This window comes from Petaurus breviceps, unplaced genomic scaffold, assembly GCF_028583685.1.
Source record: "Petaurus breviceps papuanus isolate PSGF00001 unplaced genomic scaffold, PetGlider_PUasm1.0 419, whole genome shotgun sequence".
NCBI classification, from domain to species: domain Eukaryota; kingdom Metazoa; phylum Chordata; class Mammalia; order Diprotodontia; family Petauridae; genus Petaurus; species Petaurus breviceps.
Genome location: NW_027186324.1, coordinates 30844 through 54003, shown reverse-complemented (window position 1 = coordinate 54003; position 23160 = coordinate 30844). Strand labels below are relative to the sequence as shown.

The 23160-nt window shown below is 36.2% G+C and overlaps 1 protein-coding gene across 2 annotated transcripts in view; it reads right to left on the bottom strand.

The window, feature by feature from the left end:
* The window catches only part of ROBO1 (roundabout guidance receptor 1), a 210131-nt gene extending 189753 nt beyond the window's left edge, over positions 1-20378 (bottom strand). For both annotated transcript variants that reach the window (XM_069100504.1, XM_069100505.1), the window contains exon 1: positions 20206-20378. In XM_069100504.1, coding sequence (XP_068956605.1) covers positions 20206-20325 — 120 coding nt within the window. In that variant the 5' untranslated portion in view covers positions 20326-20378. The remainder of the gene's footprint in view (positions 1-20205) is intronic.
* Between the last annotated feature and the right edge of the window lie 2782 nt (positions 20379-23160).

Below are 23160 nucleotides of genomic sequence, written 5' to 3'. Positions count from 1 at the left end.
CCCTCCTCTTTAGAATACATAGTATAAAATAATATTAGGACAATAACTTAGTCTGAAGCCCTCGGTCTCATTTGAATGAAAAACCTTAGTAGTCTTTACATATCAATTGCACTGCATTACAATTTTTAAAAAATCATTCCTATGTAAAGTCTAACTAGTTTCTAAAAGGAAAGGATGAATAGGATTCCTCCCTAAAATAATTAGGGTAACAATCAAACAGAAGAAAGTTCTAATAAACGCAATTAGTTAGAAGATCTCTTGAATTTCCCTCGGACCAGAAAAGGAGTATCTTTACAGGGAGCTGCAATCTCCATACCATGGCTTTTTGACTCAGGTCATCATCTCCACCTCCTCCTCACCCGAATCTCAGACTCCACCTCTGTAACCTGGGTTCTCTCTGTCTAATTTTCACTTTATTTTGCACAGATCCAGTCTCCCACTTCACTTGCTAGACATTATCATGCTACAGCAGATCCCCTCTCCTACATTCTTTTCCAGATTCCCTCTATGTGCCTTTTTTTTACCTTTTAAAACAAAGGTTCTTAATCTGAAGCCCATGGACTCCTTGGTGGTCCATAAATTTTGGGAAGGATATTGTGAACTTCGATGAAAGGTGAAAAAAATTAACACCTGTATTTTCACTAACCTCTATCTGAAATATAAATTTCCTTGAATTATTTTTAAAAATTATTCTGAGGGGCAGCTAGGTGGTGCAGTGAATAGAGCACAGACCCTGGAGTCAGGAGGACTTGACTCTAAATCTGAAGTTAGACATTTGACACACTTACTAGCTCTGTGACTTTGGGCAAGTCACTTGACCCCAACTGCCTTGGCTTCCTCCTTCCCCCCCAAAATTAAAATAAAATAAAAAATTATATTAAGAATGAGACCATGGGTTTTATCTGACTACCAAAGGTATTCATGACCCCCCCCCAAAAAAAGTTAAGGACCTCTGCATTAGAATATAAATTCCTTGAAGGCAGAGGCTGTCTTGCTTGTTTGAACTTGTATCCAGAGAAATTAGGACAATGTGCATCACATAGTTGAGAATCTAATAAATGTTTTATTTAACTATCTATCTAGCAATATGATTCTCTGGGCTTAACTATCCTTTTATCCAAATATCTGGAAACACGATTTTTTTTTTGCTTTTTTGGAGGGCAATTGGGGTTAAGTAACTTGCCCAGGGTCACACAGCTAGTTTTTTTGTGTGTGTTAAGTGTCTGAGGCCAGATCCAAACCCAAGTCCTTCTGACTCCAGGGCCAGTGCTCTATTCACTGCACCACCTAACTGCCCCTGGAAACATGATTCTTAACTGAAAAGTTAAGCAACTATTGTTCTGTTTGATAAATCAAAGACCTGAACCCTGATATCCTTGCTTAATCTTCACTATGGACTTAGTTGGAATTTGGCTGTTTCTAATTACTGCATGGAGAAAGCAGTAAAGACTGACAGTGTATGAGGAAGCAGGCAGGTCTGATCACACCTTTCCATATCCATTTTTAAAATTCCAGTGACTTCCTATTGCCCATAAAATCCTCTGGTGTTTAAAACTCTTTGCAACCTGGCCCCGTTCTCTCTTTTCAGTCTACTTATACTTTACTTCCCTCTTCATACATTCAGCAGCACTTACATATCTCTCACTGACACTTTTTTCTGATTCCATATCTTTTCACTGGCTATCTATTTCCCATGCCAATTGCCTCCTGACTTCTCTGGCTTCCTTCAAGTCTCAGCTCAAACTTACCTTTTCCAAGAGAACTTTTTTAGTTTCTTCACTGCTAAGGCCTACCTTATGAAATTATCTTCCATTAACTTTCTATACAGTTTAACTTAATTTTATCCCTATATTCTCCTGCATTAGCATGCGATCTCCTTGAAGGCAGGAATTATATTTTGCCACCCAGTGCTTAGCAAAGTACCTGATATAGTAACAGAGCTTAATACATGCTTGTTGATTGACTGACTTAGGAAGTGTGTCCAGACAAGAAAGCCAGCACAGAGCTTTGTAGCTTGGAGACCGGGTTAGAAAGAAGTAGTCAGAGATCCAGGTTAGAGAACCAAAGCAAGCCCATAGCTATGTCACTCTAATCACGGAGCAGAGTTTTCATTATACCCATCTTGGACTGAGTCTGGGAGATGCAAGGAACATGGTCATACACAGGGATTAATTGGGGCCTACAACTATATCTTGGGTAGGGAGCAGGAATAAAGGCAAGCTTGTGTAACCGCAGAAAAAGATCTCTGATTCCGTGCACGGAAGCAGGCTGGATCCTGTAGCTAAGTAACTGGGCCAAAGAACTCAGGCTAAAAGTAAATCTACAATTCTATCACCTGGAATCACAAAAGCATTACTTCTAACAGACAAGTGCTATCCATGGACAAAAGTCTATGCTGGAGCTATCACCATGGGAAAGTCTGCAGTTCTCTTCGTCAAAACTAAAGCAGAATCAGGAGCCTCAACATTTCAGACTGGGGGACGACAATCAGATTTTGCCCCATATCGGGCTACTTAATAAGCATTAAAATCTGGCAATTCCTTGGCCTGAGACACTACTGAGATCCTTGAACAACATAGTACTCAGTACCTGAACTAAGCAGTATTTTTCTTTCAGTAGTAATAGATAAAAATAAAAATGGATATAGTCGGTATTAACACATCAAAAATGACCAAAAGGCTAAGAGAATTACTGAAAAAGTCACATAAAGACACTATAAAATATGAAAGCTAATTGTGACACAATCTTTCAGTATACAATAGTAATAAATGCCACCTCGAAAATCTTGGCTTCTCATTTTCTCTGCTCTATCTGCATATTCGAAGGAAAAATTGAACTAAAATGAACATATTTACTTACCCCAGGAAATTTAAAAAATTACTCTCAAAAAAATGTCAAAGTAACTTTTCAAGTAATAAAACATGTATTAATAAAACATATTTATTAATGACCCACTCTGTAATAAGCAATGTACAAAGTAGGTGGTAGAACACTGCTTTCTGCTTCCCAAAAATTTTTACCAAATAATGAATTTTTATTCCAAAATCTTAAGTCTTTACACTTTCCAAATAAAATGTTTGTTTGCTACTGTAAATTGTTTGTCTACACTATTCCATTGATCTACCTTTGTATTTCTTAGCCATTACCAGAGTTTTGATAATCAACTCTTTATAATATAGTTTTAAGGTCTGGTACTGCTAAACCTCCTACTTTTACATTTCTTTTCATCATTTCCTTTGATATTCTTGACTTTTTGTTTTTCCAAATGAATTTTGTTGTTATTTTTTCTGATTCAGACTGGCTAAAATGATAGAAGGGGTAAGTGATAAATGTTGGAGGGGATATGAAGAAACTGGGACAGTAATTCATTATTGATGGAACTGTGAACTGATCCAACCATTCTGAAGAACAATCTGGAATTATGCCCAGAGAGTTATTAAACTACCTGTATACCCTTTAACCACTACTTGGTCTGTTTCCAAAGATAATTAGGGAAAAAGGAAAAGAACCTATATGTTCTAAAATGTTTATATCAGCTCTCTTTATGGTAGCAAAGAACTGGAAATTGTGGGGATGCCCCTCAAATGAGAAAGACTAAACAAGCTGTGGTATGTGATTGTGATGGAATACCACTGAGCTGTAAGAAACGATAATCTCAAAAAAAAATTATGAGCTCAATGAGTTTAGAAAAATATGGTAAGACTTGCACAAAATAACAAAGAGTGAAATGAGCAGAACCAAGGGAATGCTGTATACAGTAAGAGCAATATTGTTTTAAGAACGACTGAATAAAAAAGAATGACTTTGACCAATTAAGTTATTTTGACTATTATAAATTCCCAAATTAACTATAAAGGACATATGAAGAAAGACACTATCTGTATCCAGAAAAAGAACAGATAAACAGATGTGTGTGTGGACTTTTTAATAATTCAGGTGAGAGCTGATGAGGGGTTGGCTGATGGCTGGGGTTAGAAAAGGGGGTGGATGCAATGGAAGCTGGAGAGATAGAATTAACAGCATTTAGTGACTAATTAGATATATGAGGTGATGGGGAATGAGAAGCTGAGGATGGTTTTGAGGTGTCCCTGACAGAAATAGGGAAGTTCGTAAGTGGGGTAAGGTTGTTTTTGTTTTGGGGTGGGGATGGGGGCGAGGGGACGGAGGGAGGGACTACTTTTGAATTGGAAAAGTCTGAAAAGTCCAACAGTCACTTAGCAATATGGATCTGGAGAACCTAAATGGAGACTGAAGATTAAGGACAAGGGCTGGATATATACATGTAAGAGTCATCTACACAGAGAAGTTAATTAAATCCATAGGAGCTGGAAGTAACTAAGCAAGAGAGAAATGAAAGAGAAGCCCAAGATATTATAACCACTGTTAGAATTACAATGATAATGATGATAAATCAGAAAAGGAAGACAATTCAGGAACGTAATGGCTGATAGATTTAGAGCTAGAAGGAACCTTCTATCCAGCCAATCTAGTACAACTCCTTCATTTTACAGAGAAGAAAAATGAAGCCCAACAAGGTTAGGGTAGGTACTTGTAAAAGGCCACAAAGTTAGTAAGGATCAGATGCAGGATATGAATCCAGTCCCTCTGATTCCAGAGTTAGTGCTTTTTCCACATGACTATATTGCTTCATAATAAAGTAACTTATATTTTCAAATCATTTCCAAACCACAAATGAGGCTTCAACATAGGTCTTTTTATTTTTAAAGGAACATCCTATCTATAATTAATAAAAATCTAAAAAAAAAGCTGGTTAGGATACACCATAAAAAATATACCTTCTAATTTGACATTTGTCTATAATTAAATTAAATGTCACAGCCATGGCCCACGGCTTTTTTGGAAGAAAACAAATAGAATGATCAAAGTCAATGCAAATTGAATAAACTCAGCCACTCAGATAACTGTAGAGTAAAAGGAAGAGGAAGAAAATAAATAAAACTGTATTCTGCTCTGGGAATTATAAGGAAATAAAGCTCACCAGAAATTACCAACATAGGCTCCCTTCTCTGACCATCTGTATTTATTTTGTAGTACTTATTATTTTCTTTGTTAGAGTACTAATAATGGCTTCAAGTTGCAAAGCAGAGGTATTCAGCCTCCAAATTACAACAGTTCAGAGAGGCACAATCTGCCTTTGTGGGCATCTATGCTTGCAGTGAAATCCTGGACTTCAACCAGCAATGCACATCAGCATCATATGTTGGTACAGGGAATTTCAGCAGTTGGCAGGATCTCAACTGGAAGGAAATACACTTGGAACTGGAGTGCTGTTGTTTTGGATGGAAGTTGTTATTGGAAACATTTTAAAGACTCATTTGAAGAATTCTGCTAGCCCAGAAATATATATATATTATATACATACATACATATGTATATACATATGTATATACATATACACATACATAATGTGTGTGCATGTATATAGATGTGTGTATGTCTATAAACATGTGTGTACATATTAATCCTCTATATGGGTCATACAAAAATCTACCAAATACCATACTAATAAATACAATAATCAAATTAAACTAAATTACATTACTCCCCCTGAAAGTCCAAGATGACTCAAAATTGTTCTGCTCTTCTGTGAAAGTTAAAACATATCTACATGTAAGTTTCACATCTCTTTGAAGAAAATCTCAGAGTAAAATCTGAAAGTTATATAGTTTTTTACTGTCCCCAGAACTGCCTGAAATATTACAATTTTTAAAATATATTAAAATATTGATCTTTATTCTTTTCCCCTGCATTCAAACTTCTTTTGATTCTGTTTCCCATTCTTACAGTCCATTTCATAAGATTCTTTTCTTGATCTTTACTTTCTCTCCAATTATTTTCTATTCTCCTATTAATAAATCAAAGGATCAAGATACAATTTTTTTTAATTAATTTGAGAAAAAGTCATCAACACCTTTGTGCAAAGAAACTGGGACCAAGGTAATGCAATTATTTATTAACACTTCAAATTTAGGTATAAACAACACCTAATGCTGAGAAAACTCACAAACTCTCCACTAAATTCCTACATTACAGGCATATCTGATAAGGTTATACTAAACTATACAGGGTTCAATTGTAATAGATCAATTGTGTATGGGGCTTATTGTGATATATCAATTGATTGATCACTGAGATGCAAAGATGGCGAGAAAGGGAGATAAAGATAGATATTGACAGATAAAAGAGATAGACTGATTAGGCTGATTGATTGATAGATGTCATTTTACAATAAACTTACACTATAGTAGAAGAGAAACACATGAACACTACAAGAAGGAAAGTGAAATAAATGCAAAGAAGAAGTCCCAGCCAAATGGGAGAAATAAGTTGAAGGAAAGACATTTCAAGATCACATATGTAAAGCTAGGAGAAACCTTAAGGTCAATTAGTCAAGTCCCCCCATTTATACATGAAGATTAGAGAGGCTGACTATTCCAAGGTCATACAGGTCAAAAAGCAAAGCCTCAAATCTAGCGCTATATTCTAGACCAGGGGCAGTAGGAGGGAGAGAAAGATCAAAAGGCTTTATGGAATTGGTAGTACGGGAGTGGGTACTTGAAAGAAGGGGCAAGATTACAGCAAAAGAGACCTCAAGTAATAACTGGGGGAGTCCACTCTAACAATGGGAGAAATGGCATCTGAAAAAAGGTAAAATCCCATCTTCTATACGAAACCTTTCCCAATCACTCTTAATACTAGTTATTTTCCTCTGTAAGTTATTTCAAATTTATCCTGCACATAGATTTACTGTACATCGTTTTCCCATGTTGTCTTTCTCATTTGACTGTGAGCTCCTCTGGAGAAAGAACTTTATTTAACCTTTCTTGTATCCCCAGTGTTGAGGAAAGAGGTCTGACACATATTAATAGATTAGGACATTTTTTTGGCTTATTGAATGACTACGGAGAGGAAATTAATTTTTAACCAAACAAGGGATAGAAGCAGTTACAAAAGATAAAATAGGTAACTTTATAAATAAACTTAAAAGGATTTTGTATGACAATATTTATGGATTTAGGTCAAGAAGGGAAACAATCGGGGAAGCTAGGTGGCACAATGAATGGAGCACTGACCCTGGAGTAAGGAGGACCTGAGTTCAAATTCAGCCTCAGACATGTCACACACACACACACAAACACACACACACGCACACACACACTAGCCGTGTGACCTCTGGCAAGTCATTCATGCACCCCTCCAAAAAAAAAAGGAAGCAATCAATTAAGAAAAAAATTATATCAAACTTCTCTGATAAAAGCTTGATATCTTTTAAAAAAAAAAAAGCAACTGGCGTTAAGTAACTTGCTCAAGGTTACGCAGCCAGTTAATTCAGGGTGTGGTGCTAAGTATCTGAGCCCGGATTCGATCCTAGTTCATCCTGACTCTGGGGTTAGTGCTCTTACTTGCTGTGCCACCCGGGAACCCCTAAGCAATAGGGGTTAAGTAACTTGCTCAAGGTTACATGGCCAGGTATTTCTGTGTGTGGTGCTAAGTATCTGAGCCCGGATTCAATCTCCAGGTCATCTCAACACTGGAGCCGGTGCTCTTACTCGCTGTGCCACCTGGCCGCCACTAAGCAATTGGGGTTAAGTAACTTGCTCAAGGTTACATGGCCAGGTATTTCTGGGTGGGTGCTAAGTGTCTGAGCCTGGATTCAATCCCAGGTCATCCCAACTCTGGGGCCAGTGCTCTTACTCACTGTGCTCCCTGGCCGCCCCATAAAAGCTTGATATCTAATATATACATATATATATATATATATGTGTGTGTGTGTGTGTGTGTGTATGTATATGTATATATACATATATATACATATACATACATACATACATGCATATATATAATAAAACAAAGTCATTTCCCAATATACAAGTAGTCAAAAGCCATGAACAGTTATCAAAAGAATCACAAAATATTAACAACTAAGGATGATACAAATCTCTAATAATTACAGAATGCAAATCCAATCACTCCTGTAGTTCTACTGCACATCTAGTAAATTGGCTAAGATGGCGTACTATGGAATAGGTAATATCAGAAGGAGTGTGGAAAGATAAGCACATAATTCATTGTTGGTGGAAAAATTCGTTGCTGTGAATTAGTACAACCGTCTTGGAAAGCAATTTAAAATTACGCAAATAAAATACTAAAATGCCCATACCCTTTGATCCAAAGTCTCCAGTGCCAGATATATCCTGAGAAGAACAATGACAAAAAGAAAGACTCCATATATACCAATATATTTAAAGCAGTATTCTTTGTGGTAAAGTGGATGACCATTGACTGAGGAATAGCCTTCCCCTCCAAAAAAGTGGTAGGAATATCACTGTGTTGTAAGAAACAATAAACTTCATTAAAACAGAGAAAAGAGTCTCACAAGAAGTGACTAAAAATGCAATGAAATAAGAAGTACCACAAAACAATTGAAAATGAATGCTGCAGGTATGAGAAGATGTCTCCATTTCTTTGCAGAAGCTAGGATTCCACAGGTGAGAAATCTTGCAGATGTCAGACTTTTTGGGGAGTTAGGGAAAAGCATTGATTATTTTTGCTACATATTTTTACTTCTTCCTCTTTCTTCTTTGAAAAACAAAATTTTATAAGAGTTAACTTACTTTTGATAAAAGGAAGTAATGATAAAAATAAAGGATGAAAACTGGGTGACAAAAACAATTTCATGAATGAAAAATGTGTTTTACTTTTTTTTATTTCATACTTTCAGAGTAAAATACAGAAAACTTTCAGCCATCTCTCACATGATCTGAAAATTCTTGATCATGCCTTTCTAGATTCTTTTGAGAACATCATTTTATAATGTGGTACCCTGAAATGGACACGATATTCCAAATATAATTTAACTAAAGTAGAGTAAGACTCATTAAATGTTAGCAATATAATCACCTTCCTATAATCTTAGAAAGAGCTGGTGGTACAGTATCTTTCATTGTTAAATGGAAATGATTACATGAAAAAAAAAGTCTCACTTTCCTGGGTCCCTTGGTAATAAAAGATTTTGACTCTACCAAAAACTGAGGGCTTGGTAGAAGCAGGACATGCGCGAGGCTCTGGGTTTCACCTTCCCCAATCCATGTAAAAAAGGGACTCTGAACAAACTTTGAAGCTGCAGAACCCACAAAATGACACAGAGAAGCTAACCTCCCGCTGAGGACAGGACGCCAGGCCAGCAGGAATTGACCAGCACAGCTCTCTGGGAGCCAACTCCAGGCCTGCGTGACCCAGAGGATTTATACCCAAGAAGGGCCTGACCAGCCGCCGGCTGAAGGGACTCCAGATCAGCAGCAGCTGTGGCCGTTTTCAGATTTATCAACACACATATGCGAAGGACAAAGTGAGAGGACAGTGCAGTGTGGACTTTGGGACCAGTAGTTGGGAGAGCGTCAGTTTTGCTGCCAGGGTGAGAAGTCACTGAGACACCCAGCACAGCCAGGAAAACATGGCAGCTTCCACTCCTGACCTGCAGAGTATAGGGGGACCAAGTGACCAGTCTGACAGGTAATCGCTCTTGCTTTAACCTGCCTGGATCTGGATTGCAATCTAGGGTGGGGATCCTAGGGTTTGTGACCAGCTTGCCAGAGCGTGTGGACATTTCAGAGAGGGAACCCAACCAATACCTCTGGCAGCTGAAAAAATCCCAGCGTTTGGGATGAAAGCTCCCATGTCTGGTGGCAGAGTCCTACTGTGGCAAAAAGCCCAGGGGTCAAGTGACTGAGGGGAGAGATGACCAGGCAAAGGAAACAAAGCAGACAGAAGATTCCAACATTAGACTCCTATTTTGGGGAAAAAAAGGAGCAAAGCATGGAACAGGAGGAAGTCATTGAAGTCAGAACTCCTGCACCAAAAGCTTCAGAGGAAAATACGAGCTGGTTACAGGCCATAGAGGACCTTTAGAAGCAGATAAGAGAAATGGAGGAAAAATTGGGAAGAGAAATGGGAACGATGAAAAAAAATTATGAAATGAGAGTTAACAGCCTGACTGAGGAAAACCACACCTAAAAAACAGACTAACTCAATTGGCAAAAGGCAATGAGGAGAAGAATGCCTTACAAAGGTGACATTGCCAGATGGAAAAAGAAGCTCAAAAGCTCAATGAAGAGAATCATTCCCTCAGATTTAGAATGGAGCAAATGGAAGCTAGTGACTTTATGAGAAGTCAAGATGCTGTTAAACAGATCCAAACAAATGAAAGAATAGAAGGCAATGTGAAATATCTCAAGGGAAAAATCACTGACCTGGAAAATAGATCCAGGAGAGATCATTTAAAAATTATTGGACTACCTAAAAGCCATGACCAAAGAAAGAACCTAGAAATCATCCTCCAAGAAATTCTCAAGGAAAATTGCCCAGATATTGTAGAACCAGAAGGCAAAATAGAGGTTGAAAGAATCCACCAATCACCCCCTGAAAAAGATCTCCAAAAGAAAATTCCTAGGAATATTATAGCCAGGTTCCAGAATTACCAGATCAAGGAGAGAATATTACGAGCAGCCAGGAAGAAACAATTTACATATTGTGGAAACAAAATCAGAATAACACAGGATCTGGCAGCTTCTATACTGAGGGATCGAAATATGATATTCCATAGGGCAGAGGAGCTGGGATTAAAACCAAGAATCACCTACCCAGCAAAACTGAGTATAATGTTTCAGGGGAAAATATGGTCATTCAATGAAATGGATGACTTTCAAGCATTCTTTCTTTCTTTCTTCCTTCCTTCCTTCCTTTCTTTATTCCTTTGTTGCTTTTTGGAGGGCAACTGGGGTTAAGTGAGTTGCCCAAGGTCACATGGCTAGTTTTTGTGCTAAGTTTCTGAGGCTGGATTTGAACTTAGGTGCTCCTGACTCCAGGACTGATGCTCTATTCACTGCTCCAGCTAGCTGCCCCGTCAAGCATTCTTGCTGAAAAAACCAGAGTTGAATAGAAAATTTGACATTCAGATATAAGAAGCAAGAGAAGCCTGAGAAGGTAAACAGGGAAAAGAAACCATAAGGAACCTATCAAAGTTGAACTATTAATATTCCTACAAGGAAAAACAATAATTGTAACTTATGAAACTTTTCTCAGCATAAGAATACTTGAAGGGAATATAAATGTGTGTATATATATAGATATTTCTTTCTATATAGGAGGGTATAGGCATATGAATACATATGTGAGTGTGTGTATATATGTGTACAGGTATACATTGATAGAGGGCACAGGATCAATTGAATAGGACGGGATGATACTTAAAAGGTGGAATTGAGAGGTGAGAGAAATATAATGGGAGAGACAGAATGGGGCAAATTTTCTCATATAGAAGAGGTAAGGGAAAACTTACAATGGGAGGCAAGGCAAAAGGGAATGGATCAACCTTACTCTCATTGAATTTGGCTTAAGGAGGGAATGACATACACATTAAATAGGGTATCTCACCCTACAGGAGAGTAGGGGGGAAGGAGAAGAGAAGAGGAATGAAGGAGAGCAGGGAAGGTTGGGGGGGAGGGAAGTTAGAAGCACACACTTGTGAAAAGGGAAAGGGTTAAAGTAGAGAATAGAACAAGTGGGGGGCAGGATAGGATGGATCACAATATATCCACTATGGAAATGTTTTGTATAGCTACATGTGTAAAACCTATATTGAATTGCCTATCTTCCCAGTAAGGTGACAAGGGAGGAAGGGAAAGAATCTGGAATTCAAATTTTTAAAATCAAATGTTTAAAAAAATATTTTTACATGCAACTGGGAAATAATATATACAGGCACTGGGGTATAGAGATCCATCCTGCCCTACTAGAAAGTTGGAGGAGGAATGGGAGAGGATATAGGAGAGAGAGCATATTGGGAGAGAGGATATACAAAGGGATTACTGTTTTGGAGTGGTAGGTAGGGGAAAAATGGGGAGAAAATTTGTAACATCTTGTGGAAATGAATGATATACATTAAAAAATAAACATAAAATTTAATTTAAAAAATGAATAAAAAGAAAGATTTCAGGTTATTTGAGGAAATGTATTTAAAGTTGGACTTAAATTTATTAACCCAAGCTATTTACTTAAGCCACATTAAATTTTACTTCCAGATCTAAAAACTCATTTGAACAAAATAGAACACTTTGAGACAAGAGACAAGTTTATCCTGAGGCTTTCATTAAATCCTTTCATGTAAGGATGTGATAAGACTAGTCTTTTTTTAATGATATACACATTCTTTCCTTTTACTCACAATACCAGGGAGCTTTACCTTTAAGAAGGCTAAGCTGCCCCAGGGCCTGATTAACCCTGACTTCCCTAACTTAGATTCCTGGTCATTGAAAGACATAAAAAGTTACAGGAGCATGTAGTCTAGGCTCTTGGATTCAGTGGATTTATGAATACTACACAACTTAAATGTGCTTCATAGGTAATGACCTTGATATTTTTCTGAATTAAGACAAACAGGGTTTGCGTCTACAGAAGTACCACTGTATCCTTATTACACCACCTTACTACTATGCTGCAGGAAATTATTCTAAAATTCTGACAACTGTTCAAGCTCTATAATAAGTCATGATACCAGAACATTTTTAAAAGGTCAGTATTGTCACGGATAATTTTTTTTCTTTGCATGAGGTGTTTTTGTTCTTATGTGTAGAAAAGGTGAACTTCAAAATTTCAACCAAGACAAGCCATTATAGTAAAAAACAATAGACAAATTCCTTCAACTTCAAAACTTCAACAATAAATAACATGTGATCTTCAAATAAAGATATGATGTGCACTTATCTCTTGTTCATTTATATGAGCAGAATGCCAGGTTTAGCTCCACCCTCCCCCAACCCCAGTTCTCTTTCACAGAGCGGGGAGGGCTGCCGGGAATTTTAAGATGTGTACTGTCCCATCACTGATTTTGGCCTCCGCCAAGTTCCTGCTTACATAATACCTAACCATTGCCTTGTGGCATCCCTTTAAAAGCTGAGGCTTTACCTGAGATCCTGGCTGTACGATTTGGGTGAGATGGGACCCAGTCAGCCTGCCAATATGTGGCCTGATCAGCTAACATGGCACCAATAAAGGGTTCAATTCTAAATTGTTACTTGGGTCTTGCTTATGTTTTCTGGATACAATAATATTTGATATATTTAGCAAAGCAGGTGAAGAAACAAAATGAAAATAAAAATTTAAAAGAAAAGCTGGCAAAACAAGCAACATTTTAAATATCTAATAACTGCCATTTCTTGAGGATTTATTTCCAAGCTTCATTTTAAACAGTGGATACATTCAGTTTCTTTTCATTGTAACTGGAAGATTTAACCAAATTCAGTTTTGTCTTCAGGAAGAAAACAAATAAAAAACAATTGTGACTAATATATAAAGGAGAAGTGATTGTTAATTTGTATTACTTCCTTGCTTATACAAATGTAACTCTTGCCTCCAGTGTTTTATCAGTTCAATAGAATTAATTTACACAACGCTCATAGAAAGTTTTAGAAAATAGTTCTGTTTGAGATGTCACTGCTTCCTAAAATACAAAAACAAATCTTGTACCATCTTCGCAGAATTTAAAAAATTCAGAAATTGTCTTGACATTAAAATCTTGACATCATGCTTTAGGCATATGCTATTATAACTTTATCACTTCTGCTTTAGAATTAAAGGTAGTTTGAATTTGCTGTAAAATAATTAGCATATTTTATATAACAACATAATGTGAATGATTTTGCTAATACCCCTGGAGCAAATAAACAGTGATATCCTACAAGAAACAAAACTCCTCCGTTCAAATTTTAAAATTCCTACAGTCTTAATGTCATAAATTACAAAATTCCCAAGGCTTACTGAACCAAATTTTCTAATTTATTTTGGCACAACTCATTCTTCTGTGTAATAATTAAAACAAAACAAATTTGTTTGTGTTGTCAAACATTTCTTATTCAATTACTATCTAAACTGGGATGCCTTAGAAGGCAGTAGACTCCCAAAAGATTTCACATAGAGGTTGGATGCCTTTTGGGTTAAGGAGATTTTTATAGGCTTCCATAAACTGCTTTTAAGATACTATAGTGCTGTTCGAATCCTTCATCTCAGTCATGTTTTATCTAGAAATAAGCCAAGAGAGTCTCTTTAAAAGCAGCATTTTTTTTAAAAGAGGAGATAATTCTTCCTGGGTTTTCCTGAACCTGTGGCTACTGTAAGACTACTGGACTATTAGCACTCCCAACCTCGCTTTATTGGATCCCTGAAAAGTACTAGCTCATCATATTACTACTATTGATATAGGAAAGGGGAGTCTTCTTTGATAATGAAAAGGGAATTATTACAACATGTAAAATGACTATGAGGAGGCTATAATTAATCAGGAAGATTGGGGGGGGGAACTTTATATCTTAGGAAGGAAGGGAAGAAAAGATGTTCACAAGTAATATTCAAAAAATCTCTTAAATACACATTTAAATAGTGATGTGCTTTATTATCTTTAAGCCTAGAGCAGGAAGCTGACAAGAGAAGTTCTTTTGGCCAAATGTATCTTCTTTGCACTTACTTAGCTCCTTGGAAGTGTGCTCAGAATACCTCTGACCCCATTTCACAGATTTATGATCACTTTCTCGTGTGACAATACCAACCAACTGCCTTAATTTACCACCAATGTAGTTTCTTGGCAGTTTTACCCTATTGCAGATGTTTGAGAGGGAGGTTTAGCATAAGGGAGAGAGAGTTCCAGATTTACTATCATTCCCACTGTCTGAAGAATGGAAGATGGTGCAAACCTTTGGCCTAAAGTTGAGTGCAGTCCACCTCTGCCCCTGGGAGGAGAAGTGGCCAAGGTGCAGTGGTGGCAGGTGCTTCCCCATGGCTGCCTCCAGACCTCCTGGCCTTCAGATCATAGGGGGACCAAGCAACTGTTCAGAGGGTAATCACTCTCACTTTGACCTGCTTGGATCTGGGTCACAGTCTTCGGTGGTGCTCCTGGGGTGAGGAACACTAGTGTACCGGAGTTTTTGGTGGCTATGGAGTTTTCACAACTCTGAAAAGAGCTCTGACAACTGCAAAACCCCCAGCTATTTGGGACACAGCTCTTTCCACTCTGCAAGCAGAGTTCTACCAGGGCAAAAAGCTGAAAATTCAAGTAACTGACTTCCAGAAGCCACAATCAGACCACAGAATCTGTATTAGGGACAAAAAGTATCAAAACACGGAACCAGAAGAAGACAACAAAGTCAAAGCTCCTCCATCAAAAGCTTCCAAGAAAAATATGAACTTGTCACTGGCCATGGAGGAGCTCAAGAAGCATTTTGAAAATCAAGTAAGAGAAGTGGAGGGAAAATGGGGAAGAAAATGAGAATGATGCAAGAAAATGATGAAAAATTAGTCAACAGCCTGACTGAAGAAAATAACGCCTTAAAAAATAGACTAACTCAAATGGCAGAATAACACCTTAAAAAACAGTCTAACTCAAATAGCAAAAGAGGTGCAAAAATCCAATGAGGAGAAGAATGCCTTAAAAAGCAGATGCCAAGATGGAAAAGGAATTTCCAAAACTCACTGAAGAGAATAATAATTCCTCCAAAATTTGATAGGAGTAAATGGACTCTAATGACAATGAGAAATCAAGATACTATAAAACAGATCCACACAAATGAAAAAATAGAAGGCAATGTGGTATCTCACTGGAAAACCACTGACCTGGAAAATAGATCCAGGAGAGATCAATTAAAAATTATTGGACTACCTGAAAGCCACGATCAAAAAGAGGGTCTAAAAATCATCTTTCAAGAAATTATCAAGGAAAACTATGATATTCTAGATCCAGAGAGTAAAATAGAAATTTAAAGAATTCACTGATTGCCTCTTGAGAAAGATACCAAAAAGAAAACTACTAGGAATGTTATAGTCAAATTCCAGAGTTCCCAAGTCAAGGAGAATATATTACAAGTAGTCAGGAAGAAACAATTTGAGTATTGTGGAAACACAACCAGGATAACACAAGATCTAGCAGCTTCTACATTAAGGAATTGAAGGGCTTGGAATATGATATTCTGGAAGTCAAAGATTAAAACCAAGAATCACCTACCAAGCAAAACTAAGTATAATGTTTCTGGGGAAAATATGGTCATTCAATGAAATAGAGGATTTTCAAGCATTCTTGGTAAAAAAAAAAAAAAGAATCTGGAAATTAAAGTTTTAAAAACAATTGTTAAAAAAATTGTTTTTTATATGCAACTGGGAAATAAGATATACATGCACTGGGGTATAGAAATCCATCTAGCCTTAAAGTTAGAGGGGAATGGGGGAGGATATAAGAGAGAACAGATTGGGGGAAAGGGTATTCACTAGGATGGCTGTCTTGGGGTGGAATATAGGGTAAAGCTGGGAAGAAAAATTTTAACTCAAAATCTTTGTGGAAATGAATGTTGAAGACTAAAATGAAATTTAAATAATAAAAAAATATATAAATATTTTTTAAAAAAATTTTAAAGAAATCCATCTTGCCCTACTAGAAAGTTTGGGAGGTGGGTACAGAGAAGGGGAGGACATTAAGAGAGAACAGATCGAGGGAAGGGGTATTCAGTAAGCTCACTATCTTGGGGTGTGGGGGTAGGGGAAAGATGAGGAGAAAATCTAACTCAAAATCTTGTAGAAATGAAATGCTGATAATGAAAAATAAATAAATAATTTTTTGAAAAGAAGAAATAGAACAAAATAAAGTCACAAAAATCACCAGCATTTAAATAGAGTATTACAAAGATCCAAAGTAAAGTACAAAAAGACTCCTATTTCAAAAGAACTACAATACGCATAAAATATTTGGGAATTAACAAGACACCCTCCTCAAGACTCACGTAAGTACAACAAAACAAAAAAAAATACAGGAATATTTTAAGAGTACTGGGTCAAGTCAATAAGAAAAATGATATCACCAAAATTAATTTATAGGCATAGGTCCATCTCTGCCCATTCTCTCACTTATCCTCCATATAGCTGCCAAAGAGGATTAAATATGGGTCAGACAATGCCATCTCTATTCATTAAACTACAATTTTAACTATTCTTCTATGCCCAAAATAAACTGTTCTCTTGTGCATTTAAAGTTCTTCATAACTTGACTCCTTCTTACGATGACAATCTTTTATCACATTACTCTCCTATTATGTTCTATTGATTCTGGCCTACTTGCTGTTCCTTACACTTTATTTCACAACAATATGATTTTATACTATTTAACTCTCATGACTAAAATGCTGTAGTAACTTACCCTTTAAAAATACCTTTCATATCCTTTGGTGTTATGTTTCATACACACACATACACACACACACACACACACACTAATAATCAACAAACATTTATTTAGCACCTATTATGTGTGCCACACATTATGCTATGTTGAAGATACAAAAAAGGGCAGAAGATGATCCCTGCCCTTAATGTGTTCACAATCTAACCAGTAAGACAACAATCAAACAAATATGTACAAACAAGCTATATACAGAATAAATACGAACTAATTTAGAAAGGGAAGGTGTGAAAATTCAGAGGTTAAGCTAGGCTTCCTGCAGAGGATTAAAAAATAAATGCCCAGAGTTGAGATATGTAATGTCTTATTCATGGACACCCAGAAGGCCAGGGTCAAAGAGTATAAGGTATGTGGTAGACAAGAAGGTGTAGGAAGACTGCAAAGGTAGGGAGGGCCTAAGGTATAAAGGGATTTGAATGCCAAACAGAGCATTTTGTATTTGTTCCTGGAGGAATTAGAGAAACACTGGAGTTTATTTGGGGGTGGGTGGAAACGGGCAGTCTTGCACTTAAAGAAAATCACTTTTCTGGCTAAATGGAAAATGGATTAGAGTAGAGAGAGACTTGAAGCAGGAAGATCATCAGCAGGCAACAGTCCAGGTATGAGGTGATGAGGGCCTGCAGCAGAATAATGGTTGTATAAGACAAGAAAAAGGGGAATATATGAGAGATACCACAAAGGTGCAATCAATGGTAAACAATCCAAGATGACTCTTAAAATGTGAGCCTGAGGGACTGGGAGGATGGTGCTGGCCTCTTTTGTAATAGGGTAGGAGGGAGAAGAGTTTAGAAGGAAAGATGATTAGTTCTGTTCTGGACATATTAAGTTTATGATGTCTGTTAGCAGAGAGACTGGACAGGATCAATAGATTGGAGAAACATCAGCATAAGATGCTAACTAAATCCATGATAGCTGATGAAATCACCAAGTGAAGTTTGTATAGAAGGAGAAGAGAAGAAAGTCCAGGACCAAAGCCTGAAAAGTGTCTACCGTTTAAGAGAAGAGATCAGGAAGAGGATTCGGTAAAGGAGACAAGAGAAGAAGTGGACAAATTTACCTAGAACTGTCTCCTTCAATATAGTGTAAACTCTTTGAGGGCAGAGTGTTTTGACTTTGTATCCCTCTAATTCAGCATTTGTCTGTTACATAGACAAAGCTAAATAATAAATGTTTGCTGATTAACTGAGGAATATAAAAGTAAACTGTGGTATAAAGAAGTGTAAGGGGAATGTAAATTTTTAAGATCTTCCTTGCCTCTAGGCTAAAGTGCACCTGGAGCCTGGGGTGGGAGGCTTGTTTTTCAGTAGATACTTTTTGATTGGCCAGGGGGTCCAGAAGGTTGTTACAATCTCTGAGCCAGGAGAAGGCTATATAAGCCCTGATTTGAGGCTCTGTTTCAGGGCTCACTTTGAGAAGTGTTCTGTGATTTGATCAGATGAAACTCTGGGAAGCAGTTGTTGAGAGCCCCCCGGCTTTGAGAAACCCAGATGTTGATTTGGTATGGATGTAATGCTTGGACAGTGTGGAAATCTGTCTACTTGATCTGTTTCTCTGTCCTGATAATTCTGTCTGTATATTCTGAAGTTCGGGGTGATGACCTTTTTCCCCTGAACTAGGTAAACGATACATATTTTACTGATTAAAGTAAGCTTGTTAACCCATTTTGAGTTGCTTTCCTTTAACAAAGCAGATCTAAGAACCTGTGTTGGCAGCCACCCTGGGGATGCTGGGGTGCTTGCTGATACAAGAAGAAATGCTAGATAATTGCTCTATAAGAAATAGTAAATAGAGAAATTTAAATAAAAAAATATTGAGAAAAAAAAAAAGCATGATCATGATATTAAAACAGGTTGAATTATAATGGGCGATGTTTATTATGGAGAACTGATAATGAAACACACTTTCCTCTCGTACAGAGAAAAGGGTCTATGGATACAGAAGGTGACATACACTTTTTGATGTGGTCGATGTGACAGGTGGTTTGGCTTCTGACTTGCTAAAAAGAGACTCTCAATAGGGAAGGGTGTTGGGATAAATGAGTAGTTAAATACAAAAGTAAACAATAAAACTGAAAAAAAAAGCCTGTAGAAATTAAAATTAGGAAGATAGAATTTTAGTGGAAAATGTGCTAGATTTGGAGTCAAAACAACTCTATTCAAATTGCTGCCTCTGGCACTTAACTACTGTGGACTTTGGAGGGAGTCAAAGAACTCATTTTCCTCATCTGTACAATTATTCGGTTGTTCTGAATTCCCATCAAACTCTCATTCTGTGGGGTTATTCCAGAAAAAAAACTTTGATTTGACACACAAAACAGCTTTGTTTTGTGTTGTAACACCATAATTTATGGACAAATACTTAAATATGTAAAAAACAAAAAAAATAACTTTTTCATCTCTAATGATCAAACTAAATATCATTACAAGCTTGATTTGCTCATACTCCTATGGTAGCATGATGTAATAGAATGAATATTGGATTGGGAGCCAGGAAAGCCCTGCTAGACACTTCCTAGGGGTGTGACTCTGGGCAGATCATATCACTTCTCAGAATCAGAGAGCTCAAATTTCTAAAATGGGGATGATGATAATTACTTTAAGTATGTACCTTACAAGATTACCAGAAGGCTCCCCTGAGATCGTAGCTTTGAATTACTATATAAATTTCTGTTGGTATGTCAACTTTAGAAAAAATAAAAATATTTCTTTATCTAGGACAAGAAATTGGATATAGCTCAAAGATCTCCAAGATAAGAAGCCTTATCTTTCATTAATGAAAGCATCCATATATACATATATGTATGTGTGTATAGGTATGTATATGTATGTATACATGTATGTACATATAATATATATGCTCCAATTATATAATTATGTATATAATTATGCTCCAATGATTATCTCAATACTTACAGTAATTCTTTCATCTCTATCGTCCAATGGTGAGCCATCTTTTTTCCATGAAATAGTGGGTTCTGGATGGCCTCGTGGAGGCTGGCATTCCATCACAGCAGGCTCTCCTACGGCCACCATTACATCTGAAGGGTTTTGTCTGAAGTCATCTCGTAGTACTTTAAAGAAACAAAGGTCAGTGTTGGTGTGTGTATGAATAGATATTTCATTATAGCAGATATTAGTATAGGACTTTACAAAAAGTTAGCTCACTGAATTTGGTAGAGGTAAAAGTTAGTCATAGTCATCTATTTCTTTAAAAAAGGAATCCTAAGCATATCTGAGAATGGTAATACCCAGCACTCAGGGTTATCACTGTTATTTCTTTTAACACCTCCTTAATAGCCCATTTTCTTTGCTAAGTCCATTTTTTATAATCCTATAACTAATGAGAATTGGACTGGAAGAAACTACGTAAAATTCAAATTTTCTAGTTACATGTGTATGTTAAATGAATTATGCAGAAATAAACACCAATGTAAAAATAAAAAGTAAAAACAAAGACATAGAATTTGATTCTTTTAGCTAACTTCAGAAGACTATTTCAATGAGAGGACTTAAAATAGCAGTGATAAGACACGTTGGTGTACATAATCATTGTCGTTTATATATTTAAAAAAAAGAAATTACACATGTTAGAAAAGTTATTAAATTCAGAATTTTTTCCTTCCATTTAAAAATGTTCCCCAAATACTGCTAGATTAATATGGAAGTTATCCAAGTATGCATGTATTTTTTCACAATGAAATATTTACAAAATACACATTCTGTATATTTACCATGTCTACTTTAGTCTAACATAATAAGATAAATGGTAACAAAAAGACAAACACACAAAAAAATCAATTTAATTACATCAGTATTTTTCCTCTCTTAAAATCTTAACATTGATATACTCAGGTAATTAGAATTATATCATACAAAAAAGGTTTTATCATAATTACATAAGAATTGGAAGTTACCTGAGAGGCCATCTAGTCTACTTTTTCACATTTTTCAGATTGGTACAATGAGGGCCCAAATAAATGATGCAATTTGCCCATGGTCACATAAGTTCCAAGTGAAAAAGCCAGGATTTGAACTTGGGTTTTCTGATTCTAAAATCAGTAACCAAAGTTAGGCTATAACTATTGTTAAAAGAGAGGTAGTGGAAGAAATGGAATGAAAGAGAGATGTTTTTAAATTTTAAAAAAGATATACTGATTTATATGAGAGACCCATTACATTTGCTCTGTGAGTCAGCATGTTACATCAACTTCCCCATGTTCCAACTCACATACTATTTAAAAATATATTTAAGAATTAAAGTACCACAATTTAAAATACAGTCCTTTAACTACTACTTTTAAAAAAATTCTTAAATTTGAGGTTCAAAACCTCAAACAAGTTAAAAAGATTCCAAAATCATACATTTTAACTGGTAATTCTTGCTTTTTCATATACGTGTGCTATGGAATTAAAGGTTACATATAAGTAGGTTGTGGAGGTCTCATTTTTTTTTAAAGCATGCCTTTTCAATTATGTCATGAGACAAGCTGAATCTACTTAGAATATATAATAGTAGGAAAACAAAAAGCTTCCCTTCCCCCAAACAACAATACTTTGTGTTCTTGCATAAAGCTGTTTTTATTCTAATTCCAATATGACACAGTATTGACAAATATACTTGAAAGAAAATTAAAAACTTATTCTAGACTTCATTATACTATTATATAACAAAAAATGTTAAGAAGTTTTGGTAAAATATTTTGATTCATTTCTAAGATTGAATTATTATTTACTGTAAGATTATGCATCATAAAGAAAAGATGGCTTAAAAGAAAGTTCTATTTAGGAAAAGGAAGTTGAAAAAGACTTGAACAAAACAAATCTGTTTCATTTCTGTAATATCTTACAAGCTTAAGATAGTATCTCTAAATGTTTTTAAACATCTTTGAAATCTAATACTTTCCTAATAAAAGCAAATTATTTGTACGATTTCTCAACTTAGACCAGTATTATAAATAACATGCATTTTCTATAAATTGATATAGCTCGAATAAATAAAATAAAATTAAAAAACCAAAGTATTAAGCCATAGGTATATCAAAATATTTCATACCCTATTTTTTATTAAATTATTTTGAATTATGCATCATACAATTAAAAACAAAATACAATTCACGGAAAACAAAAATCCTTTCCTCTCCATGTCATGAAGAGTGACACTAACCCTTTAATAATGGGGCCCAAATATGACTTATTGGCAGTTTATTTCCTCTGATGCTTGTCCAAAGGCACACAGGGAATTAGGATAAGAAAGAGGTTTCAAAAACTGGTCCTCTAACTTTAAGATAGTTTTCTTTCTCCTGTCCCCCGGTGAATCCTTAACTTTCTCCTGGTTGTGTGAACCTAGCAGATCATTTAGTCTAAATGCTTAAAGCAGTTAAGAATATAGATGGCTGAACTGTGTTCTTTCTCACTGGCAGAGTTCTTTTATACAAATGAAATGCTACTTCTGGATGCATACCCTCCAAGAAGTGGGAAAAAATGTTATTTGCTTTCACACTACTAATTCATTTTGAATTTGCAGTGCACGGGGCAACCAGGTAGCACAGCTAGTAAGAGCACCAGCTCCAGTGTCAGGATGACCTGGAGATCGAATCCCGGGCTCAGACACTTAGTACCCACCCAGAAACACCTGGCTGTGTAACCTTGAGCAAGTTACTTAACCCTGATTGCTTTAAAAAAAAAAAAAAAAGAATTTGCAGTCCACAAATATACCCAGTTTTTTTCACATAAGTTATGTTCTAATGATGCTTTCCCTCAGTTTGTACTTTTTTTGTAAATACAAATTGTAGGAGTATGCACTTATTCCCATTAAATTCAATCCTAATTCATTTGGGCCATCATTCTAGCTCATCAAGATCTCTTAAT